Source organism: Dunckerocampus dactyliophorus, chromosome 18, assembly GCF_027744805.1.
Source record: "Dunckerocampus dactyliophorus isolate RoL2022-P2 chromosome 18, RoL_Ddac_1.1, whole genome shotgun sequence".
In the NCBI taxonomy this organism is placed as follows: Eukaryota; Metazoa; Chordata; class Actinopteri; order Syngnathiformes; family Syngnathidae; genus Dunckerocampus; species Dunckerocampus dactyliophorus.
In genome coordinates, this window is record NC_072836.1 from 3,541,228 (window position 1) to 3,567,450 (window position 26,223).

The window sequence follows — 26,223 nt, forward strand, 5'->3', positions numbered from 1 at the left end:
TCTAAAAAAAAAAAAAAAAAAAGAGCAGAAGGGGTTTGTGCTTTACACGGGATTATAAACGCATTTAAAAAGTCATTCCAAAGGACGCAGCGTCTCTCGTCTTTTGATAGACAGTGACCATCGCCTTCACTCGCTAGTGTCAAAAATCTGTGAACAATCACTTTATGAAAACAGAGCAAAGTGCCACCAGTAGAAGGTGACTTCTTCCCAATCCGATTTAAAACGTGAAGAAAAGAAATACGTCAGAGAGGTGGGGTGAAAGTCATGATTCCACCAAAGACTTCTCCAGTGTGACACCAAAATCACCAAAAACAGCAAATCCATACTTTTCACGCTCATTATTTTTTATACTACAAGTGACATTTCTCTACATTTATCTATCTTTGACATCTAAATGTGCAAAAAAGTGTATTTTTTTCCTTTCAAGGCATTCAGCTCATCAAATAGTGTCTTCTTTAGAATAGTAATCTCTTTTGGTGCAACAATGGTGAAAGGAAGGACAATGGCGCAGAGCCGCCACAGAGGTCGCTGTTGAGTCGCTTATCAAAATAGGGACAGTGGCGCAGAGAAGCCACTGGGGGCGCTGTGGAGTCCCTATGAGGGTAGTTTGGGAATGTGTAGCAGTATTCAGGCCACACTGAAAAGAAAAAAGTAGGATAATGATGGTAGAGTAAGGAAAGAAAAAGGAAAGTCTTTGAAACTTTGACTAAAGTCTATCTTAACAAGATCCTTATATCCTGTAAATGTTTTTTGTAAAACTTTTATCTCACAATATTTCAACATTATTTGGGTACATTTCGACACTACACATCTTTTCACCTACATTTACTTTTGTATCGGACTACTTTAAAGTTTATAAATAAAATTACATCTTTATCTTTCAATATCTCAATTGGCAGAGAAACCTTTTTCTTGCAAAATTACTTTACTTGTGTACTTAAAAATCTCTTGTAAAAATGGCAATTTCTTTCTCATAACTGTTCTTTTTTCTTGCACATTGACAACTTAGTGTCATAATATTGCGACCTGATCTCTCTCTAATTATGATCCATTAAGTTAACACTTTATTCTGCACCTTTATTCCCAAAAATGACTATGACAATAAGTTTATTGTTGTAGTATTTTTACCTTTTTTTGTAAAATGTCATTTTTCTAACAACAAATTGTAATATTTCAAGTTTATTCTCGTAATCTTTGTAATATTTTGCAACTTCTCATAATATTTCATAGTATCATAAAACTATGACTTATTATTTTTTCATTTTCAGTGTGGCTTTGATACTCCTTGGTAGGGAGATGAGGAGGAAGCGTGTGGAACAAGTCCAACAGTCCAGGCTTCCTGGTGGTGGTGTTCTAGCTTCCGGGCAGGACGGGGTCCGAGACGTGCCTCTGGATCTCCTGAACCTGCGAGGATGTCTCCAGGTGCTCGGGCAGGGAGGGGAAGCGCTGGCTGCCACACAGCAGTGGCGGAGGCTCCAGCTGCGGAGGTGTGAGGTCCACACAGGGCAGACGTGGAGGTTCCGCCTCGGGGGACATTGACATGGTGTCATCAGAGGCCACCGTGACGTGGATCCCGCTGGACAACGAGTCCTTGGACTTGTGCTTGACATCAGAGTCTGGACTCTAAGAGGAATTATAAGGAGTAAAGCTGGACATGCTAGGAAGTAGAAGAGGAACCATGTGATCACGTATGCTAAAAACCTAACAGACCTGCAGCAGCGAGGCAGTGCTGTCCATCTGGACCGGCTGCATTGCAGGAACGGTGTGGATGGTCTGCGGCCCGCTGCCATATAGGGTGGCGGGGTGAGGCGGGTGAGGGCCGGGCGACACGGCGCTGTAGGCTGGGGGGACGGGCGCCATCTGCCTTTGGAGGAGCTGCAGGATGACGGTGATGTCTGCTGTCATTCTGGTCTCCAGCCTTCATCACACATCACATCACGGAAGTTCATGAGACACTTTATTACATATTACACTCATTTGTCACCATAGCTGTTTAGCTACATTAGCATATGTCACCTACACTGGATTGCTTTTATCATCTTTAATGTACAAAATGTATCAGTTTTCATGTATTGGACCCTCGGTGGGAAAGACACCTCTGATGTTGATGATGTTGACTTCCATTTTACGCCTGAAATAAAACGGAGAACTACTTCGTAGCAACCAATAGAGGGAGCCCTTGTTCGTCCACGTGCTTTATATCAGGGATTCTCAAACTGGGTCACAAAACAATAAATTAACAGGTCAGAAGTATTGTAGCGTGGTTCCAAGCTGCTGTTTAGTGTGTGAGCTACAGAGGGCAGTAATGTTCAGTATGCTGGTTACCGCAAGCTTTTGGAAACAAGTGTGTAGAATAAGAAAGAAAAGGAGGAAGTATTGTGGCACTGTTCATGCTGTGGCTAGCGTCTGCCTGAAAGACTGTAAGTGCTCCGTGTTTTCCTGCAAATAAATGGCCAACTAAATTACAGCCATCCTGACATTGAGTTATTCAGCCGCCATTACAGTATTTAGGTTGAAATGTTTGAAATATAAATAATTCCCATTACATGTAGTACAAATGGCAGAAAACAGAGAACATAAGCTGCAATATAAACATGAATAAGAAGGCAAGAATGACTATTTGGCTTGTACGTTCAACTTCTCTGCGAGCATCGCTAAGGAAATGACAGCCTGCAAATGTCACAGTTCTTACAAATGTCCACTAGATGTCTCTGTCGCGCGCACGCACACAAACATTCATAATGACGCTCACGGTTGACGTCACGTTGTTTCTTTTACTTTTACTTCTTGTTGGTTTGCTCTCAAAACCAAAAAGAGATCATGTGTTTAGAATAATTTCTAAACCGAAAGCTTGGAAGTGTTATGTGGGGGTATAGCTCAGTGGTAGAGCATTTGACTGCAGATCAAGAGGTCCCCGGTTCAAATCCGGGTGCCCCCTCACTTTTTTGTTTTTGTTTTGCATCCCAGTATTATTTGCAGTAATGACTTTTAAACAATCTCACCGATTTAACTGAGACTGCAGCAGTTCCAATCTGGACTCCAGCTCACTGGGCCGATCCTCAGCACAGGGGGGAGGATGGAAACTGTTTCTGGCTGATGACGAGCGCCTCTGGGTCTCAGAGAACTGGCTGGCTCTGCGGTCCGGCCAGTATCCATACAGGCCTGACATGCTGACAGGAACGGCTGCTGTGGGAACCACAGAAAGGAGGGTTTTTATACAATAGTATTGTGATTCTAATCATAATAACAGATCATAGAGTTAAAAGATTGCGCCTGACTGGTCACCTGAGTACGGTGGACCTCCGAGGTCTACGGGCTTGCCAATGCCGGCTGAGGGTCTGCTGTGAGGCAGGAGGTTGATGACCGCTGGGGGGTAGTCTCTGGTGTCTCCAGAGGAGGGGTATAGCTCCGCCTTGCTGGGTCTCACATGCTTTATCTCCTCGTCGCTGGACTCGGAAGAGAAACTGTCGCTGCTGCATCGCTCGTCCCAGCGCGACCCTGCCAGGGGGCCTCGGTGATGGTTGGCCATCGGACACGACTGGTCCGGGTAGGGCTCCTCTCGGTCCATGCCGTCTGCAGCAGGAGTTGAGAGACGGAGATTAGATGTTTTCTGGAAAGATTTTTTAAAAATAAAACTGGGCTCATCACTCACCGGGTCTGTTGCGACGTCTTGGGGAGCCTCGGCGGTGCCTCGTGGTTCTGTAGTCACAGTCAGAGTCCTTGCTCGGGGTTGTCTGGTTTACTCGATCTGCCTGATACATAGCAGCGTCAGTCATTCAAAAACAAACAACCTTCAAAGCAGAATGTCTTCATCGGGTGTGAGGCCTCGTTTGCGTTCTTAACATTACTGGCTCATTTCAAACACATCAACGGTCAGGATCCCGCCCTCCTCGTCTTTCATTCTCTCATTGCAGCTCCCAGAAGGATGCGCTCTGATGTGGGGTCGTAAAGGATGCGTCTTGATGTGGAATCATCGCCACTGTTCATCATTCCTTAGTTGGCAGCTCCTTAAAAGGCCCACGTGGATATGGAACCAGCACCACATTGTTGTCAACCCCCTGCCTGAGCCTTGCCTGACCCCTGCCTTGCTTGCACCCCTATTCACCATATCTGAACTCTTCAGTCAATGATCCCAGGACCACACCTTGACAGAAACAGTGGACAAGTGGATTGCATTGTTCCCGGTTCATCTCTAAGATGTATAAAGTCGAATGCTTATTGGATGGAAGCATATCTGCTGATGTGTGCTTGTGGTCTGAGGGGGGGGGTGTGGCCTAAGGCAGTGGTTCTCAATCCTTTGTTCAGTCATGTGGCCCCTGTGGAATATTTTTTTCCAGCCAAGTACCCCTAAGGGGTACGAGGACCGCCATTTGAGAACCGCTGGTTTAAGGAGCTCACCCTAGATTAGACACGCCGGCCACATCCGGCCACATCCGGCCCTTTGCATGTCCCTGACTGACCCGCGTAAGGTTCATAGAAACTGGGAAAATTCAATTCAAATAAGTTTTCTCCATGCGACTGCTTTTATTTTGAAGGTGTATTTTTTTTTATACGCCACTTCCGTATCCAATGTACCTTAACTGTGTTTATGAGTTTAGCCACAAAAAAGAATGATCAGTGTTTTCCGTATATTCATATATTTGTGAATACATTTGGACCACCAAAAATAGATTTGGCGCTGGCTCATAAACACATTATGATGGGACTGTCTGTGGATGCCGCTTGTCGTTCCAACTCCGTACAGTAGAAGGCATCGTAGCTGTGCCTCTTAACACACCTGGTCTGCCAGAGAATAAGAACACGTAGCAGGAGGGAGCAGTGTTGCCAACTTAGCGAGTATTCAGACCCCTCCAGAGAGTGTTTTTTAAAAAAAGCGACAGAACTAGCGACTTTTTCTGGTCTTTTTAGACACTTTTGGAAACTCTTACGTGAAAGCACGTATCGCTCTTCTCAAGGGGCAAGTGGTTCTGCTGTGGACCCCGTCCCTGTCTAAAACCACTCACAGGTGGCTGCGTCTTCTTTGTGATTTTTTTAAAAAATATGAAAATTTGAAACACGTTTTGTTTTCGCATGTGTTTTGCTCACTTATCTTCTCCCACAGGGTCCCCAAAAAGGACATGTTCATGCGAATGGCAAATTATGCAAATTAGACGATGACATCATCTAGCGTTTCTCCCCCCCCTGATCCCACCCCCAGGAGGAGGCTGAAATGGTCTTTTCCTGGCATTTGCTGCCCTCTAGTGGCACTCACATCTGTCAGGTTAAAGGTGACCTCCAGGTTGTTCCAGAAGGAGTCAGCAAAGTCGGGATACATCTCCAGAACTTCCAGCAGGTCGTCCTTCAGGATCTTGTGAAGGTCGCAGTAGGTCAACGCCCGTACGTCGGCGCTGGATTTCCCGGGCCTGCCGCACAGGCTGAGGGACTCGCCGAAGATGTCGTTCTTTCCTGGAGAACACGTAAGAGCAGGCCACTGATGAGAGTAGTGGTGGGAGCAGGCTCAGTGAATGAAAGCTGACAGAGAAAGGCAGCGCTATTGGTGATCAATGCTGCTGTGGAATGGAAGTGGAGCCGTGCCCAAACACCTCTGGCGAGGCAACACAGGCGCAGAGACATCACTTTGCCATTTGATGTGAAGGTCTTTGTGCCAATGCAGGAAAGACACAAACAGCTGTTGGCCAGTCCACCAAGGAGGTCGTGGTTTCCTCGCTGGTCCGACTTCCTCTTTCATGTTTTATTTTTGTTCCCATTTTGCATGACCTGAACTCAAAGTTGTAAAACTTTTTCTATGTACACAAAAGGATTGATTAGACAGCATTATTAATGCACAGGTGTGCCTTAGGTTGGCCACAATAAAAGGCCACTCCAAAATGTACAGTTTAATTGTATTGGCAGGTACGCTATTTCAGGCAAATGGTGGTCCCCCCCAGGACCCCCCAGTACAGTTATCTGCTCATTTTGGAGTGGCCTTTTATCGTGGCCGGCCAAAGGCACATGTGTGCAATAATAATGCTGTCTAATTAGCGTCCTGATATGAGATTATGAATTATGAATGCTTTCTAAAAGAGATTTAGAGAGATTTGTGAGCAATATTTCAGAGAGCGACAGTCCTTTTGATACAAAAAGTTTGAGTTCACTCATGAAAAATGGGAGAAAAAACAAAAGTGTTGCGTTTCTATTTTTGTGTACATGATATATCAAGGTGCTTTTTGCCATTTTGGGGGATTTTCATCCTCACTTTGATGGTATTGAAAATAACTATAGCAATAAATAATAATAATAATAAGAAAAATAATATATAAAAATAGTAATAAATAATTAAAATAAAAATAATCGTTTGTTTTTAAAGGGCAAACATGTAAAAAATATACTTTACTGAATTTTAAATCTTAGTTTTTACCTTTTATAATATTTCTGATATTATGTGTATTTATTATTAATTATTGTTTTTATTACTTATTTATTACTTTTTTTGAAATGCTTTGAAATATCTGGCAAGCGCTGTCAAGAGTTGACCATAGCAGTGCATCAGAGAACCACCCGCTTGTGTCGGCGTTCCAATGGAATGCACCTCACACGTGATTGGTGGAGAAGGAGGCAGCGTTGCGTGTGGGTGTGGAGAGGACACAGAGATGTTTTACAATTTGTCCATGTAAAAACTGTCCGAATAAAGTTAAAGTTAAAAACGCACCACATTTCACTGGAGGTAACGGTAACGGTGTTCTAACGGCGCCTCTGAATTCCCAAACAAAGGGAGCAGGAAGTCCAACACAGGCCACTCACCCAGTATGGCGATCACCACGTCCTCACGCAATATTTCAATGGAGCCCCTGGAGATGAAGTAGAGGGCGGTGAGAATGTCCCCGCTGTGGACCAGGGTGTCGCCGGGCGGAGCGTGGGTGGTCTTGAAGCGTATGGCCAAAGCGCGCAGGCACCCTTTGTTGGCGCCCCGGAAAGCTTTGCATTGCTGCAGCAGGCTGCGGTTCAGGTGGAGGCAGATGTCGGCCTGCAGGCACTCGGGGAAACCTTTCAAGACCTGAATGGAGACACAGGAGCGCGTGAGTGATTGTCCGTCTTTAATACGTGTCCCCCTGTCGGACGTCCCCGCTCACAGCGTTCATGTCGATGCCGTTGGTGTAGGACCAGGCGTGTTGGAAGTACTCCTCCAGCCTCTGCCTCAGGCCTCCTGGGATCTGGTGGAAGCGGATGAACTCTTTGACCCGCAGCATCTGGGTGTGGTAGCGGGCCGTACCCGAGTAGAGTCTCTGGATGATGGCCGACACGTTCCCGAAGATGCTGGCGTACATGAGAGCTGCACGGGGCAGAGAGGTGTTGATGGATGGATTCTAGCAGATGATGTGCAGCAACAGCAATTCTCACCGAGATAAAAATACACAACATCTGGTCTTTGCACCTTTCACCAGGTGAGAATGAAACATTGACTCACAGCCGATGAGCATGACGCAGATGGAGAAGATCTTCTCGGGGTTGGTGTTGGGCGACACGTTGCCGAAGCCGACGCTGGTGAGGCTGCTGAAGGTGAAGTAGAGCGCCGTGACGTACTTGTCCTTGATGGACGGCCCCGAGGCCACGTCGCTGTCGTTGTACTGTTTGCCGATCTGCTCGGCCAGGTTGTCCAGCCAGCCGATCTTCATGGCGCCGATGCGGGCCGAGCCGGTGCGCTCCACGTTGCCGATGGCGTACCAGATGCACGCCAGCCAGTGTGCGATGAGGGCGAAGGTGCACATGAGGAGGAAGAGCACGGCCGTGCCGTACTCGGAGTAGCGGTCCAGCTTGCGGGCCACCCGCATCAACCGCAGCAGCCTGGCCGTCTTCAGCAGGCCGATCAGAGTGGTGGTCTGCGGCTGGAAGAGACGCCGTCCTGTTAGCACCATACGCTGAGTCATTTGGTACACGTTTTTTTTTTTTGCAGCAATCAAGTTTTTTGCAAGTTACAAAGCTAAAAGGGCAGGGACGTCAGTACACGACCACATCCAGCAGAAGGCCTTGTTGTTATTTTTTTACAAACTGAATTTTATCATGGAACCCCTGATGTTCGACGCCCCTGGAAAACCACATCATGTCTTGTCAAAGCATTTTTCTGCAGGAAAATGTTGAGTCAATTGACTTGTGAGACAGCGCCCTCTGCTGGATTCATAGCTACGGCACTACAATTTAATGGAGAGAAGAGAAATCCGTGAATAGGCGCGCATCTACTGTGTTAACAATGCTTAACTTCTTTTTACACTTGAAAAAAGAGATGCGTCTGAAATTTCACATTTTCATCATTAAAGCGAAGAATGTTACCAAAAACACGAGTTCAGGTTTTGTGATGGTCGCAGTTTGACACTGGAACAGACCTCCTCGGTGCCGGAGCGGAAGATGAGAAGGTCGAAGGGGATGGCGGCCACGATGTCGATGAGGAACCATCCCTTGAAGTAGTGCTGGGCGATGCGACCGGGGTGGCTGACCACCTCGTCGTTGTGGTTGACGTAGGTGGTCCTGAAGTTGATGAGGATGTCCACAATGAACATGACGTCCACCACCAGGTCCACCACGTTGAGGGGGTTGCAGGTGTAGCCGCACGTCCTCCTGCGGTCCTCCTCCACCTCGTTAAGGAGGAAGGCGGCGGAGTAGGGTGTGAAGATGGCCGTGTAGATGACCAGCAGCAGGATGAGCCAGTCCCACACCGCCTTGAAGGGGCTGTAGTGGAGGATGGTCCACCTGTGGATACGCGGGGCCTGGAGCTTGTACTCGGGAAGCACGTCGGCGCCCAGGGACAACACCTGAGGAACCACAGGGTTTGTTGTTACACAATAGGCTCACTGGCCACAATATTAGGTACACCTGCACAATCCAAAAGCTAAAAAAGTCTGCCTATGAAAAGAGAGCTTTTATTAACGTGTTTATTAAGATATCCATCTTCCAGCCATCCGATTTCTATAGCGCTTGTCCTCATCAGGGTCACGGCTGAGCTGGAGCCTACCCCAGCTGACTTCAGGTGAGAGGCGGGGTACACCTTGGAATGGTTGCCAGCCAAGCACAGAAAAAAGCAACTTTGAATGTTTGTTTGTTTGTTTTTACAATAAATAAAGAAATAGTTTGGAAGTATTTGAAAAATAAGAAATATAACTCCCTATTTTAAAATACTTATTGTTTTACGTATTTATACTTTTACATTAGAACAAAATAAGTATTTTAAAACAAGGACAGAAACTCCCTGTTTTAAAACATGTATACTTGTCTTTATTCATTATTTTATATCACAAAAGTCAAAATACATAAATTGTAAGTATTTTAAAACAAGAAAAGTAACTCCCATTTTTAGGATATTTACACTTTTGTTTATTCATTATTTTATATTAGAACTAAATTACAATAAATATATCATTTATAAACAGTTTAAAACGAGAAACTCCCTTATTTAAACATACTTATTTTATTTATTTCTACTTTTATATCAGAAAGAATTACAATAAATAATTTATAAGTATTTTAAAACAAGACAAGCAACATTTATACGTTTTTTAATTCATTATTTTATATTAGATAAATAAGTGAATTACAATAAATAAATTACAACAAATAACAACAAATAAATACATCACCTAAGTCAAGAACCTCCCTATTTTAAATAAATAAATTATACATTTTAAAATAAGCAAGGTACAAAAGTAAAGAAAAGTAACTCCATATTTCAAAAATACTTATAATTTATTACATTTTTTCTATTCTAAAAGTAGAACTATAAAATAAAATATAAATTCTGTAATTTAAAAAAATAAATATACATTATATATTTGCTTAAACAGTAACAGTAGACTCGGAGTTCGGGAAGCTGGTAAGAAATTCTGGTGCCGATATTGAGTTCTTAAAAATAGAGCTCATAAATAAATGATACATATTTTCCATCCATCCATCTTCTACCGTTTACTGAGGTCGAGTCGCGGGGGCAGCAGCCCAAGCAGGTAAACCCAGACTTCCTTCTCCCAGGCCACTTGGTCCAGCTCCTCAGGCGGATCCCGAGGTGTTCCCGGGCCTGTTGAGAGATATAGTCTCTCCAACGTGACCTGGGTCTTCCTGAGGCCTCTTACCGGTCGGACGTGCCCTGAACACCTCCGCAGGAGGCGTCCAGATGCCCAAGCCACCTCATCTGGCTCCTGTCAATGCGGAGGAGCAGCGGTTCTACTCGTATGCATGCTTTAAAATAGGGAATTACTTTTCAATCCCCCTGCCGATGAATGGGCACTAATGAGCTCAGTGTAATCTAGTTTTCAGTAGTACTGAAGAATCCAACATGGCTATTCAACAATAGACAACAAACCGATATGAAACTAATACATTTAGAGAAAAAGTAAATCTATAATAACCCGTTTTGGTAATAAAACAATGGCACTGCATCAGCTCACAATCAGGTTAAAAGTGAAAGCAACACAACACACTTTTAGATCCCGCTCCAAACTAACTGACCGGTAGGACAACCAGAGCCTCCACATCCAGACTCGCATCCCTCGGCAGACCACAGCGGCAGTAGAGGAAGTTCCCCCAAAGCCTTTTGAGCGCCACCTGTCTGTTTTCTTCTACTCTTTCCTGCATCATTTCACTGCTACGCTCTCAACCATCCGCAAGTCAAATGCCTTCTTTTCACAAAGGCTCCACATTCACCTGCTTCCCTCCCGACCATGTGATCCCATTTTGCCCCGACCACGTGACCCCCGGCTGACAGCGGTAAGAGCCCGCATCGACTGGGCACCAACTTGATGTGATTGTCCCTCAAAGTGCTGGAATAATGATCTGGACCAGGGCTGATTCATGCACAGACTTGGACCTGCAGACTGCATGAGCACGACGCCGTCCTTCGCAAAGTCCACGTCATTTGCATTGGACTTTGCATGAAACTCAACGTGTGTGACGGAACCCTCTCACAGGAAGCCCCAGTGCGTTCATGTTCCCTTTCCACTCTGCAAAGCTCATGGCTGAAAATAGCCACCTTCAAAAGTCACACAGCGCGCTCATTTAAAAATGGCCGCTTGACCATATTTGGTAAGGAATCAAAAAGTCCAGCTAGGATCACCAATAACGACCTTTGCTGACAGAAGCATGTCGGCTTCAGGGTTTGCTTCATAAATCTACCACATGGGGGGCTCACGGGCCAGAACCAGAAGCGCACAATAACCTGCTGACCTCTGGCCTAGCCAGCGAGCACATGTGGAAACAACGACAAGGCGCTAATGAGAGTGTAAACACAAACAATTGCCAAGTTATCGACGTGGCTCTGTTTCGTAACTGCGACCAGAACCGGGATCACAGCACCGGGTCGCACGCAACCTGTCAGCTCTTTGTAATTAACACGGCGCAAGTTCAGGCTCAGCGCGCTTTTGTTACCCTGAAACGACGGCCACGCTTGCTGAATTAGCACTGAGGTAACCGCCAAAACAGCGACGCTCGCTTTTAGCTGACTTGGACGCCATTCTGCTTTATTTTGTCACTGTCTTGCAAATTTAGGTGTGAAGGAGGGTTGAAAAAGCAAAAACAGGGCAGGCAGGACGCAATGAATCCACAATTAATTAAAATACGGAGAAAATCAAACACTGGATGATAAAAAAAAACAAAAACAGAGCAGCCATGTATTCAAATAGGGTGACCAAACATCCTGGTTTCCCAGTACATGTCCTGTTTTTACATCCTGTTGCATCCCTTTTTTTTAAAGAAAGTGATGAAAATTCTATATTCGTTTATTCCAGTTATTTATTCACCCAGTAAGACTTGAAAAGAGAGCTATTAACACAGAAGAGACATTATTTCTGTTTTCTGTTATCTTTTAAAGGGTATTTTTGCACCATTGAAAGTTATCACAGACGTTATTTTAGGCATAATAAAACATGTCAAGTAACCTCTGAGAAGATGAATCCGAATGAATGCCTTTGGTTTTATAGATCAGGCTTCTCAACTGGTCCCAATCTGGGATCCACATCTTCCAGTGGTCATTTAGTTGCGACCCACTTTCATTTAAGACTTTTTTATTTTTATTGATTTTTATTATTATCGTTTTTTTACACTTTTAGCTCAGCCATTTTTAAATTGATTTTTAATTAGTTTTTAAATTTTTATTTAAGTCATTTTTATGTTTTATTGATTTTGTATTTTTTTTTACGCTTCCATTTAAGTCATTTTTATTTTTATTGATTTTAAATTTTTTCACACTTTTATTAAGGTCATTTTATTCTTATTTATTTTTAATAATTTTTTTACACTTTTATTTAAGTCATTTTTATTTTTTTGATTTTTTATAATTTTTCTACACTTTCACTGAAGTAATTTTAGTTTTTTTCATTGATTTTTAATTATTTTTTACACTTTCATTTAAGTCATTTTTATTTTTTTTTTATTTAGGCTTTAGGCTAATTTAGGCTTTTATTGTGTATTATGTATATTAATCAACATTAATACACATAATTACATGTCCAAAGTGCATTTTAGAGGCATTTTGTCAAAAAAATGAGAAAGAACATAACTGCATGCATACAAATAATGCATGAATTAAAATTAAATATCAAAATTGCACAAAATCAAACATTTGACTTAAAACTGTGCAAAGAATATATAGCACACAGGAAGATGACTAAAATATTGCTCAATTTTACTTAAAAAAACAAAAAACAAACATCAAACATTGTTTTTATATTCCATATTTTAACGTCATTTGCGATCCACCCAGATCCACCCCTTCAGCCCAATCTGGGTGGATCGCAAATGATTGGGCCCCGACCCGCCAGTTGAGAACCACTGATAAGGATAATTTTTTGTATGTAACATTTTCCCATCCATACTGTAAATGATAAGGCATCTCTAAGTCAACTTTGCGCGTCCTGGTGTTTGTTAATGAAAGTGCGGTCACCCAAGTTAAAAGCTATGGTAAAAGTCTGATTCAACTTGCATACAGCCAATGTATGAAATCCTGCCCCAAAAGAAGACAAAACCGCAATTCTTCCTGCCAGTAAAAAAAACAAAAAACAACCCAAAACATAGATGACCTCATCAGGTCACATGACAGCAGCCTGACCTGACTTCCTGTTGCTCACCTGTACAGCTTGACGAGGGAGCGAGAGGAGTGTTGCAGGAAATATGAAGTGTGTGTGAAGAGAGGAGGAGGGTTTTTTAAATAAATAAATAAATAAAATAGACTCACAGGCTGTAGTTTCTGCTTGAAGCTCATGGCGAAGTGCACTTCAGGCTAAGCAGCACGCAGGAAGACTGAGAGGGGGAGAGAGAGAGACGGCGACCTCTGTCTGTCCGTCTCCCTCCCTTATTTTCCTCCCCCGCGCCTCCATCCCTCAGCACCCCCACCCCGCCGCATGTGGCCCGGCCCAGCCTCCTGCATCATGCCTCCTACTGTGTCGTCATATGACGCCGTACTGCTGGCTGCCTGGTCACTTCATTAGGCACACCTGCGCCAGCCATCACACATGAACTTAGCATGTTTGCTATTGCGGTCACAGTGCAATAATGCTGCACCGCGTCGTACTCGAACATGTTTCTAACGTGTCGCTTAGCCTGTTTAGTGACACGAGAGGCATACATTGTTAGCAACACAGCACCTGCAATAGTAAACATCGTTGAGTTTACGTGCGTGTGTTGACCCTTACTGGGTAGTATCGGTACCGGATTGATACTAGCGCGACGAAATCGATATTTTTCAGTTCGCTTTGATGTTTGTTTTTAGCTGCGTTGTTGAAATACAGTGACTATATTTATACGTCAGTGTCAGATTGTGTACAAACTCAGGGAATAAGTTGTTTGTGAAGGATTTCAATGACTTTTTTTTTTTTTTCACTACATTGACTTTATTTTGGGCCGCACGGTGGTCTAGTGGTTAGCACGTTGGCCAACACAGTAACAGCTTGGAGATCGGGAAGACGTGGGTTTGATTCTCCCCTGGGCATTTCTGTGTGGAGTTTGCATGTTCTCCCCGTGTGCGCGTGGGTTTTCTCCGGGTACTCCGGCTTCCTCCCACATTTCCAAAAACATGCAGGTGAGGTTAATTGGCGACTCTAAATTGTCCATAGGTGTGAATGGTTGTTTGTCTATATGTGCCCTGCGATTGGCTGGCGACCAGTCCAGGGTGTACCCTGCCTGTCGCCCGAAGTCAGCTGGGATAGGCTCCAGCATGCCCCCGTGACCCTAATGAGGAAGAAGCGGTATAGAAAATGGATGGATGGATGACTTTATTTTGCTCAAACAATTATATGTTATAAAAGGGAACAATTGTAATAATACTGAATACTAATATTAATATATTGTATCAATATACAATATATTAAGTTCATATAAATTACATAATAATTAGTATTAATATATTACATTTCGTGCAATTATATACATATATAATGTATACACATTATATATGTATATACAGTATATACTGGGACTGGCTGGCAACCAGTGTCAAATGAGCTGGTATTGGCTCCAGCAAAGCCCTGCGACGCTAGTGAGAACAAGCAGCAGAGAAAATGAATGAATACATGAATTTATATTTATATTTGTAGATTTTTTTTCTTTGACTAATATTTTCTTATGTTTATTTATTAATATTTATATATTTTTAAAATATTTATTTTAGTATTTTATTCCGATTACGGGTCAACGATCTTGAAAAATGTCCAAGTAAAGAGTTTGGGTGTCGGCGATACTGGCCCTGTGTTTACTTGGCATCGGGTTGATACCAAAATGTGTGGTATCGTTCACCTCCAGCGGCTGTTGAGTTTGTGTTGAGAGTTTTAAAGCCAAGTCTTGAAGGAATATTTGATCATGTGCCACGTTTCGGTCATTTCAAATGTGCAATTTTTTAAGATTTTTTTGATAAACTCCTCAAATTTCCCTTTCAGAAGCCAGGGGGTGCTACAGCGTATAAACACTGAAACTAGCTGGCCCATAACACACACACGCACACACACACACACCGGAGCAGCCAGTCTTTCCTACTCAATGGCATTATGCAGACCGATCGATAGCAGCGACAATCAATGGCAACCTTCATTTCTCTTTTGTAAGGTGCCAATCGAAAGGCAATTAAACGCGGTGGGCACTCGTTTGATAGCGTGATGCAACAACAACAAATGTAAAGGCCTTTATGAGCGCTTCACTAAGCCACACTGCTTTGAAATATTCTGTATGTAAAGCGTGTTTGGTGCAGAGAGAGAGAGAGAGAGAGAGAGAGAGAGAGAGAGAGAGAGAGAGAGAGAGAGAGAGAGAGAGAGAGAGAGAGAGAGAGAGAGAGAGAGAGAGAGAGAGAGAGAGAGAGAGAGAGAGAGAGAGAGAGAGAGAGAGAGAGAGAGAGAGAGAGAGAGAGAGAGTATTGACCCCTAGTTGGGACCAATTAGTGACCAACATCCCAACCTGCGGGGGCCTGACGCTCATCTGTGCCCCCCTTTTACACAGCCATGTCAGGTAGGACGGTGGCAGAATGAACGTCAATATTTCTATGATATGAATGAATATCCTGCCTGTTTTAGCAGGACTAACTTGAACCACACTGGGGGGCGGGCGGGCGGCTCAGAGTGACGCGGAGGAGGGTCAGTTTGGCTCCCTGTCGCTGCCCTCCACGTCCATTAGCTCAAGAGGCCAAGGTCACCGGCAGCAGCCCGGCCACAGAGCGCCGCTCGATGGGCGTCGCTCTCATCACGGAATCTCGCTCAAATAAGGCTAAAAAAAAAACCCACCCCACACCGTCGTGTGATGTGATGTCATACGTGTGTCGTGACGTCACTCTGGAGCTTTGCTCGGGTTTCCTTGCTCAGGTTTTTATGTATTTATTCGAGCCAGCCCGCCACGATTCAATTCGGACCGCCAAATGTGGCCCTCGCAACACATTATAATGGGACTGTATGTGCAGCTTGTTGTTCCACCTGTGTACAGCAGATGGCAGCGTAGCTCTGCTTCTTGACACACCTCATACGCACCAACCACAACGGATTATGGGTAGAAACATAGTGAGACATTAAAACAGGGATGTCCAAAGTGCGGCCATTTGTGGCCCATGGTGTTTTGTTTATTGGCCCGCAGCACATTTTATAAACAAAATTAAAATTAGATGAATAAAAAACAAGACAACTAAATCACACAGCTTAAAAAATTGTAAAAAAAGAGCAGTAATTTCTTAGCCCGTGGTGTTTTTTTGTTGGACCTTCTGAAAAAATATAAAAATAAACAAGACAACTAAGTAACACAGCAGCAAAAATGGGAAAAGAAATAACAGTCATTTGTTGGCCCATGCTGGGTTTTTTTTAAACAAAAAAAAAGTAAATAATAAAACTAAATAAAACATTTGGTGGCCCGTGGTGTTTTTTTTTTGGACCTTCTAAAAAAATTCTGACAAGAAAACTAAATTACACAGCAGCAAAAATGTGAAAAAATAACAGTAGTTTGTTGGCCTGTGCTGTTTTTTATTGGACCTTCTAAAAAAAACAAAAAACAGGAAAAATAAAAAACAAGAAAACTAAATACAGCAGTAAAATGGGAAAAAAGAACAGTAATTTGGGGGCCAATGGTGGTGTTTTTTTTAGTGTACCTCAGCATATCAAAAAAACAAACAAGAAAACATTATGAAAATGTTAAAAAGAGCAGTAATTTTACACAGCATAAAGTCATAATATATATGAAAAAAAGTTTTAATATGAGTTGTAGTCGTAATGTTTTGAGAAACAAACAAAACAAAGAATAAAGTCACAGTTTTCAGAAAATGAGGTTGGATAAAAGTTATACCGTGGGAATAATATAATGTCATTATAAAAAATTCCAAGGAGAAAATTTACATGTTTGTAAATTGAAAAAAAAAACCCAGCAAAATGGAAAAATGAGCAACAATTACATTTTGTCACCCTGTAACACAAAGCTTGAAATATATTTAACTTCTTAGCCACACATACCTTTATGGGTCGAGTTCCAAAATTTAAAAAAAAAGTGCCCCCGGCATTCTTTCATTTGTCAGTGTGCGGTCCTTGGTGGAAAAAGTTTGGACACCCCTGCATTCGATGTACAATGATATGTACATTGTCTTACACGGCACAGCGTGAAGACACACGTCGCACCTCAGGTGAGATTATTCCTTTGCCGCTCTCGCCCCGAGGCCGCACATGTCATTTAGCGCCCTCGCACCGCCACTTCTAGACACGCCGGCTGGTGTGCACGGCCGGCGGACACCCCCGGCGCTGACGGCAGCGGCGGTGTTGCTTAACGACCCGAGCCTGTCGCACGCGCTGACTGGAAACAGGAAGCGGCATCTCACAACAGGCAGTGAGACAAACTGCGTGCCGCGAATAGCCCTCAGGCCGCGCTTTGGACACCCCGGCATTGCATGAACAACACTCATTACCTGTGTGACCTGGGTGACCTTCTCGGTGACATTCTGGGTGCGGTCTTTGACTTTGCTGGGGGCGATGATTTCGATCTCGGTGGGCGAGGGCGGTCTCATGCGGTCGGAGCCGAAGGTGAGGGTCACCTGGGGGATGCTCCTGATGGCTCTGTGCCTCATCAGGTCCGAGTCCGACGTGGAGTTGAGAGCGCTCGGCTTCAGATCTGCACCAGAGACGACCACCATCACCAAAATATCAGCAACAGGTCTCGGCATGAGACAGTACACCGTACAAACTCCAATAATAAACTATTAATAAACTACAGTATTAAGTTCATCGTCAAAACTCAGTTGGTTTGGATGCCACTGGGTGTACCTAATGTTGTGACCAACTCATCGAGGCCTACGTGAGACTCACTGCTGTTATTCCGGGCTTCTCCGGGCCGAGCGCTCCACTCCGCTTTCATCCCGTCGATGTCATCCAGCGAGGAGGCGCGTCTCAGGCTGCGGACGCTGTCCCGTGAACAACTGCGGGGCAGGGTCCCCCTGGGGAAGGGGACGCCAGGGTCTAGCCGCTCCGTCAGCAGGGAGCGCCGCTTGGCGGAGGGCTGGGCGGCCGGGGACGGGGGGTCCAGGTCCTGTTCTATGAGGGCCTCCGTCTCTGACTGCATGCAGCTCTCCTTGGACGGGATGCGGAACTCCTTCAGGGGGACGTCTTCACTATTGGGCTGAAAGAGGATTGTGTTGCTTGTTTCTCATATTAACACTTTTTTCCCTTGAATTTGTCAACTTTATGCTATTTTTTCTTCATATTATGACTTTTACTCTTGTAATATTTTGTCTTTGTTCTTGTAAAATTATTTCACTTTCATTCTTTGTTGTTTTAGTTGTCTTTTTTAAAATGTGCTGAGGGCCAATAAAAAAAGAGCCATTGGCCACACTTTGGACACGCCTGATGTACTACTATGTGCAAGTTTTGAGGTATTACAAATTTTGTCAGCCTTTGGAGGGTTTTTTTGTTGGTTCTTTTTTTAAGCAAGTATTTGATACAATTGCGGTGCACAAAAAGTTGTGTACTCTACCCTCAGGTGTCTTTGACTGACAGGTCAGGTGTCAGGGTTAACCCCGCCTCTCATCCAATGACTGCACAGTACAAAGGATGTATTTTACGTGCTAAAGTTGGGAATAGTTCTTTTTGAGCGTGATAGTGAGGTGGTGGGACAAAGGACAGTTCCAGGCTGCGTGTGTAAACGTGTTTGACTTGACGGAGGATGTTTCCGGATTGTTATTAGCTCATGGATCCTGTCAGGAAGTGACATCGCTCCAAACAGCGAGAGAATGGCTCGTTTGTTTTTAATTCATCTCTTTGCCGTCCTGTTTAAAGGCACTTTCACGTGGAAGTTCATGTGACCACACTGTTGGGGAAAAAAAGCTCTCGGCTGCCTTGGAATGACGGCAACACAGACGCCGGTTTTGTTCTGCCACAAGCACGAGGCGTTTAAGGTCACGCTCGCGAAGATGATTTTTATGTGGAAGCTGCTGGCAGCAGGAAGTCAAAGCAAACACGAGGTAATAATGACAGCTTTTGGTGTGACTGTATCAATACATTGTTATTATGGTCGTAGTTTGCGGTGGCGTCCAACCGTGTCCGACGAGCGCTAACATCAATACAAGTGTACCTCGCCCCATCCCAACATCATATTCATACGTCTTTTTTAAGTTTTTTTGTGCGAGAGGCAAAAAGCGGCGATGATGCAATGCCACATGATCTGATTTCACTTCAGAGCAATTTCATGAGCCATAAAAACGACCACAAGGTGGGAGAAGTGCATTTGACAAGAGCTCGGCAGAGATCGCATGGACGGAAAAGGAGGAGGAAGTGAGAGAGCGCGGAGGAGGAGGAGTGTATCCATTTTCTATGCCGCTTATCCTCATCAGGGTCGCGGGGGGGGGGGGTTAGAGAGAGGTGGGTACACCCTGGACTGGTCACCAGCCAATGGCAGGGCACATATAGACAAACAACCATTCACGCTCACATTCATACCTATGGACAATTTAGAGTCACCAATTCACCTAACATGCATGTTTTTGGAATGTGGAGGAAACCGGAGTACCCGGAAAAAACCCACGCATGCACGGGGAAAACATGCAAACTCCACACTGAGATGCCCAAGCGGAGATTCTTCCCAATCTCCTGTCTGTGTGGCCAACATGCTAACCACTCTGCCACCGCGCCGCCGTTCAGTTCCAAATGTGAAAAATAGTAAATAGTTCATTGTGTTGTATTTGTAAATAAGTTGTTATTTTGATGTCAAACAACCCCTTTTTGGTGTAGTTTATGTTGGTATCGTTGTTTAGATATCGGAGCTGTCACAAAAGCAAAAAGTATTTGTGTGAAAGCGAAAGCTGTGCTTGAAATGTATCTTTGCACAAAAGCTGGTTTTCTCCCTTCTCGAGCCGGGAACTGAGGTTTTCCTGAAACTTACCTGTGTTAGGTAGGAACAAACTTTTGCGTTAGTTCATATTTAATGAGTTCAAATTTTGAAATATTTTATCCATTTATTTCTTTATTTCACTCATCCTCATTTATAGTCAGCATCATCATCTTTGGGTTGTTCTTTTCATTTTTGCTATGTTGGCTCTCATGAGCTGGCGTGTCTACGAATGTAAAGTCCTCACCTGCAGGTAGTCCACAATGACCCCCTCAAACTGATCCTTGGACAGCGATGGACGCCTCACGGAGCGCAGCACCGGCAGCCGCATCTTCAACCTGCGATTCTGACCTAAAGAGAGACGCTTAAAGTTTATACACAATACACAAGACAGCATGCATTCTTTTTAAAGATGGTTGCAGCGTCCACTGGAAGATACTATATCATTACTATAGTATAATACTACACAAAATGAGACGCAGGACGTACGTCAGCAACAAAAGCAAGACAACAGTAAGAAGAAAAAGTCAGCGGTGACAAGAAGCGAGTGGAAAGATAAGGAACTAGCAGAAAATGACAAGAAATAGGACAAAAACAGACACAAACGTGAGGCAAAATAAGACACAGCGGTGAAAATAAGGAAATTCTGATATCCACACCAGCAACGCCCCGTCGGACGCAAAATTGTTCTTGTGTCAAGCGCGGGTGCCGGTGGAAATTCTGGTGGAAATATCGAATGTTTCCCTTTTTCCCGGGAAAGTTCCCTTATTTTCAAATGCAGATGTTGACAGGTACAAGTATGTGCAAGAGGCGAGGAAGCGACAAAAACGACACAAAAGTCGGGAGGAAAAGTCAATGAAGACAAGAAACAAGAAGGAAATGACAAAAAAGTAGATAAAACAATGAGAGAAAATGACACACGGCAATGAAAATAAGGGAAAATGCTGGCAAAGAAGGCAAATGCTGATATTTTCACCAACAACCCCTGGCAATCTTTCTTGCGTCGAGCGGGGGTGCAGATGGAAATTTTGGTGGAAATACCAAAATTTCCCTTACTTTCAAATGCAAATGTTGACATGGCCGATGAGGTGGGGGTAGCAACAAAAATGAGACAAAAGTCGTGAGAAAAAGTCAACGAAGGCAGGATACGAGGGGAAAATGAAACGCTTTCGGAGCGAGATGGCCGACTTCTTGCGCGTTTTTGGGCGAGGCTTCTTGAGACTATTTTGTAGGTCTGCTCATGCCCGATGTGCGTACCGAACATCACGTTGCCCGGTGAAACCGTCTTCGGGGGCTGAATTTTTGAAAGATCCAGCCTTCCGAAGCCAAGTTTTGATATCAAGGCAAACAAAGAACAAGTACAAGCATCTCTGAGTACTCACAGTAGACCCATCCTTGGCTCACTCGTTGCCGCAGGCCCGACTTCTTGAGCGAGGGGTCCACGAGCTCCTGGAAGTCCAGGATGAACATGATGACCTCGCCTTCCTCGTTCTTGACGGGGACGATGTCCACCATGCAGGGTCTGCACGTGCCTGAGAAGGCAGCACAGTGAACACACACACGCACAGTGTCGGATGAGCGCAGACCTCCACCAAGGCCACAAGTATGAAGGTAGACCTCCACCTTAGAGTGTCTGTAGTATAATCACTGGAACGAGAAGACTGTGAGGAGGGCATGCCTGGGGGAGGTAATAACAAGGTCGGGGGGCAAATGCACCAGCACCGGTAAGAAAACGATGTCTATGTGTAAAAACAAGAAATGAGAACTCTTATCAGGTTGTCTAAAAATAGACGGTCCAGGACGCTATGACATTTGGTTGTGAAGAGCTGACACGCTGGTCGCCATGACGACAGCACGCGTTCCGTGACAAAACACAGTGTGAAGATGAGGTCATCACGACCACGAAATAAACGCTCTCTTGGGATCAAATGATGTTTTGTTGGCTGCTTTCACGGAGCTTTCCGCATGTGTGGAGAGGTTGGTGGGTTTTTGGGAGGGTTTTTTTTTTTTTTTGAAGAGTTGCCGAGGCGAACAATCCGCCCACCTGCTCTCACCGCCAACAACACAATGTGAGCTTCATTCAACTTACAGAAAAATAACAACAACAACAACAACATGGAGTCTGGAATTCATCCATCCATCCATCCATTCATCCATCCATCCATCCATCCAGGCTGTGTTTCCTGCACATTCATTTTTTTTAATGCCACAAATAAATGGGGACCGCCACAAACAGATTTGGCGCCACCCAAACACATCATAACGGGGCTGTCTGTGAATGTAGCCCGTCGTTCCAACCCCGGACAGTAGATGGCGGCACGCATCATAACGCCGCTTCTTAACACGCCTCATACGCACCTGGTCCGCCAGAAAATAAGAACATGCAGCAGAAGGGACAGGTTTTTTTTTTTTTGTTTGGGACGAAAACGGAAAAAAAAAACGGCTAAAAAACTGAACTGAGTTTAAGACTTTAAAAAAGGCATTGCTTAAAATGAAATTATCACCAAACTAAAACGTTTATTTGCTTTTTAATTTCTTTTCTAGGAAGTAAAGAAGGGTTTAATATTATAATAATAATATTTCATAACAACAACAACACTAATAATAACAATCATAATAATACATTTGGTGTTTTTCTCCCTTTTTATACTATTTTTAAACTTTTTTTTCCCTGAAAATAAATACAAAAAAGAAAACAAAACAGGGACAGTGATAGATAACATACATCTGCATCACAAACAAAATATAAAACAAAGTAAAAAAGCCAACTGAAAGACTTAAAAGCAATTGCTTCAAATTACAACGGCATCAGCGTCAAATACTTGTTTAGTTTTGGGGGTTTTTTTACATTTATTTTTTAGAAAGACCAACAATTTTTTATAAAAATAACAATAATATACAGTATTTTGTGGGTTTTTCTTTTTTAAGACATATATATATATATATATATATATATATAGTGGAAGTTCCTGGAAATAAACTTGTAAAAAATCAACATGACAGTGCGATACAAGATATCCTGCACATGTACGTTATATGCAGACGTAAGGTAGCAATAAGCAGCACACAGATCCAAATCAGGAAGCGTATGTTACATTGAGGGTTTTTTTTAAAGCATTACTATTATTATTTTTTACTTTGTGGAAAAGAAATCAGAAAAATATGAACAAATATTTTAATTTGATGCTGTGGCAAGTCTTTTTGCACTGAGAAATACATGTTTTGGTTTGCTTGCTTTGTTCCGATGCGTAATTCAGGGAAAATACTCAAACATCTCAATGTTCTAAATGTGTTGTGTACCTTCCTTGGCGTAGTAGAGGATCTCCACCTTGCGCTCCTCAGAGCCGAGCAGGGCCTGGGCCAGCTGAGTCAGGGCGCTCTTCATGGTGCCGGGCCCCACCAAGAACTGGCAGGTGCAGGGCTGCTGCATGATCTCGGCCCGGGTGAAGCCGAACATCTGGCAGAAGCCCTCGTTGCAGTAGATGATGCCGCAGTTCTTCATCTGGGCGTTGGCGATCACAAACTTGCGATCTGGAAGCGAGCAATGTCACCATGTCACCGTGTCACCATGTCACCCTGTCACCCTGTCACCATGTCACGGGTATTTTCTTGCAATTCCTGTGTTTACAGCTCATTCACAGCCTCAGTGTGAACGATCAACGCCGCGAGCAGCGCTGAACTGAGCACCAGTCTCCCCAGTGAGACGGAAACATGTTCATTTGTTTAAAATGGTCATTTCCTGTCGCCTCAGAACGTGACCTACGCGCACCTTCAAGGTGTCGTCCTCATGGTCTAGAACGGACAAACGAATTATGATGACGGTCTCGCCTTGTGGAGCCAAGCTATGAACGTTTTCTACGAATGAATCATGAGGCTGACCATCAAAGCTTGCCGCCGTGCCCCGCCCACATCCACTGGCATAGGCGAAATTGGTTGGCAATCATCCGCACGTCATCGGCCAACTCTTTAGCATCTGCGATTTTCATTTGGGCTCACTTAGCCAAAGTCCCGAAGACTAGCTTGTCAAAGCACGACCCCTGTTTTTTGCCCAAAATGGCCGCTTCGGATGAAAATGGCTGACTTCCTGTTTGTTTTGGAACAGCGGTTCTTTTCAACTGTATTTTGGTGGCTGAAACACACCTGGCCGGAAGCAGCTACTTTTGTTTGGCTCTCAATTTAACCCAGTCGTTCTCAAAAAAGGAAAAACTGAGTCAACTTTAGCTTTAGCACTTGCTCGCTGTTGCTAACTAGCATTTGGCTTCTTGCTTCAGTGCTTTTTCATTTTTGTCGTGTCACCAATACAGTACCTTCACCTTTTTCTTTGTTAAAAAATGAATTGTTCTCATTTTGTGCTTTTTTCTTCTAATGTTAAAGTTATTTCCAGTCACGAAGTACAGCTAGTACAGCTACAAGGTGTTCCTTACTTTCTTCTTTGTACTCGACAAAGTGCTAATATTAGGAACGCTTCTCCTCGTCAATGCAGTCTTTTGTTGTGTGTGGGCTTTTTTTCAGTGGGTAATCACATGGAGTGGAACTAATGAAGTGCACCTTTCCACGGTGCTCATGCTGTTAGCGTCACAATCCTTCCCGAGAGGCTGAAGAGCAGCTGGCCTTTTTCTGCTCTTTAATGACCAAAAGATCTCAGGTGAATGTGGGAAGACGTGTTTGATGCCTTTAGTAGACAGAAGCCCTCGCTGTGACCGGGCCTGCTTTCATCGTCGCTCCTCTCCTCCATTCAAGTCATTATCGTCGTGGCTTTGCGGTTGCTAAGCAGCACACGTACGCTCACCTGCTCCACATGCACGCACCTGAGGATGTACAACACAGCGAGCAGGGGCAACGCCAGCATTTATACTTCTCTCAGCCTCCAGTTGCAAGTTAATAACAGCGCCATTTCTCAACGGATTTGCGTGCAACCTCAGGAAATGACAAATGTCTCCTTCCTGTCAGGTGTGCTATTACTTTTCTCACACCTAACACTTACAGGTTGAAAAATATTTGAAAAGCAACGTCAGGACGTCGCCTCATGCATGCGACTATGCTACTCTTAGCCACCGGGGGGCATAGTTGCACGATGACTAATTTAATATTGGCAGCTTTCAGATGCAGCTAAATAGCAGCACCATGTCTCGACGGATTCGCATGCAATCTAGGACAAAATGAGCGTCTTGTTCCCGTCAAGTGTGCTATTACTCTTCTCAGCCCTAACACTTGGAGGTTTAAAAATATTTTACTTTTTCCGCACAAGGTGAGGTCACAGAAAAGCAATGTCAAGCCATGCAACTCTTAGCCGCCAGGGGGCGTAGCTGCACGATAGCGAAATTAACGTTCGCGGTTTTCAGACACAACTTCATAGCAGCACCAATTCTCAACGAATTGACATGCAATCAGGGACAAAATTGGTGTCTCGTTCTTGTTCTTGCTATTACTTTTCTCAGTCCTAACACTTAGAGGTTGAAAAATATTGTACTTTTTCTGCAGAGGGTGAGGTCAACAAAAGCAATGTCGAGACGTTGCCTCAGCCATGCGACTATGCTACTCTTAGCCACCAGGGGGCATAGTTTGACGATTTCTCAGCAACTCCATCGATCGGCATTGAAACGCAATATAATAGCAACACCATTTCTCGACTGATTAACATGCACTCAAGAACGAAATGCGTGTCTTGTTCTCGTCAGGTGTGCTATTACTTTTGTCAGTCCTGGCACTTAGTGGCTCCAAATGATTTGACTTTTTCTTCACAGGAAAAACAAAAAAAGCACCAATGCCATGACTAAAAGTGCATGTAAGTCACGTCAGCACTTTTTGCCTCATTAAACTTCAACTAAAATGTTGTCAAATGAAGACACGAGTGTCGGTGCACTTACTTTGCTCGTCAAATTTCCTGATGATGGTGTCCAGGTAAGTGTTTTGGAGGGCGACGTGACCGCGTCTCACAGGCATCTTGACGACAGCGCATCAACCTCTCCAGTGAAGGAAAAATAGCAATGAGGAGAAGAAGATGAGAAGTCTTAAGAGGAGAGCGATGAGAGGCGATGAGAGGGCTTCCCATCCAAAGCAGCTGATGAGGAACGCTGCCCGTCCGCCCGCCCGCCTGCCGGGAGGATGATGGAGATGAAGGCTGGTTGCCAGGGCGACAGAGGATGCTGGCTGTCACACGCTCAGAAATAACACTAGCATTACAAAATACACTTGGGTGCAGTTCGCGCCATTTCAGGTGCAATTTCAAAAACAGAAACGCTGCCAAAGTGTCAGAAAACGACACTTTCGAGAGTTTAGCTCGAAAACGGCAACATTCTGCATTAAGCTGCGTAAAAAAAGTGCTCGGAAGAAGCTCCACACAGCCACAATGTGCTCACGTCTACTCCCCCCACCACTTTACCACCGCTCCGGCTGGACTGGAGCGACCGTGTCAAGTTAGATAGAAAACACCACGCCGGAAGT

The 26,223-nt window shown here is 44.2% G+C and overlaps 1 protein-coding gene and 1 non-coding gene across 4 annotated transcripts; one reads left to right on the forward strand and one right to left on the reverse strand.

The window, feature by feature from the left end:
* On the reverse strand, nt 1–26,148 carry kcnh6a (potassium voltage-gated channel, subfamily H (eag-related), member 6a). Of its 3 annotated transcripts, XM_054758881.1 has the most exons (17): nt 23,659–23,770; nt 23,549–23,571; nt 23,080–23,310; nt 21,162–21,311; nt 20,027–20,130; nt 17,766–18,075; nt 17,369–17,571; nt 8,358–8,783; nt 7,445–7,862; nt 7,110–7,309; nt 6,781–7,033; nt 5,252–5,445; nt 3,653–3,752; nt 3,286–3,573; nt 3,003–3,186; nt 1,711–1,918; nt 1–1,623 (listed from the first exon to the last, which is right to left on the reverse strand). In XM_054758881.1, the coding sequence occupies exons 3-17, from the start codon at nt 23,279–23,281 to the stop codon at nt 1,354–1,356; spliced, it is 3,510 nt and encodes a 1,169-aa protein (XP_054614856.1). In that variant the 5' UTR covers nt 23,282–23,310; nt 23,549–23,571; nt 23,659–23,770; the 3' UTR covers nt 1–1,353. The 3 variants fall into 3 exon arrangements, with proteins under 3 accessions (XP_054614856.1, XP_054614855.1, XP_054614854.1); XM_054758880.1 differs by lacking the exons at nt 23,549–23,571; nt 23,659–23,770 and adding an exon at nt 25,647–26,148 and having other exon boundaries at nt 3,003–3,183; XM_054758879.1 differs by lacking the exons at nt 23,549–23,571; nt 23,659–23,770 and adding an exon at nt 25,647–26,148.
* trnac-gca (transfer RNA cysteine (anticodon GCA)) lies at nt 2,867–2,938 on the forward strand. Its single transcript has one exon. It is a non-coding gene; the product is annotated as a tRNA-Cys (tRNA).
* Nucleotides 26,149–26,223: the final 75 nt, after the last annotated feature.

What these genes read in the sequence shown, in the direction of transcription:
- kcnh6a (XM_054758879.1), bottom strand. Translation starts at nt 25,722, where the DNA reads ATGCCTGTGAGACGCGGTCACGTCGCCCTCCAAAACACTTACCTGGAC. An exon ending in TCCGCTCCGGCACCGAGGAG is followed by an intron (nt 7,863 to 8,357) that starts GTCTGTTCCAGT and finishes CGTCTCTTCCAG; the next exon opens with CCGCAGACCACCACTCTGAT. An exon ending in ACGGCATCGACATGAACGCT is followed by an intron (nt 7,034 to 7,109) that starts GTGAGCGGGGAC and finishes GTCTCCATTCAG; the next exon opens with GTCTTGAAAGGTTTCCCCGA.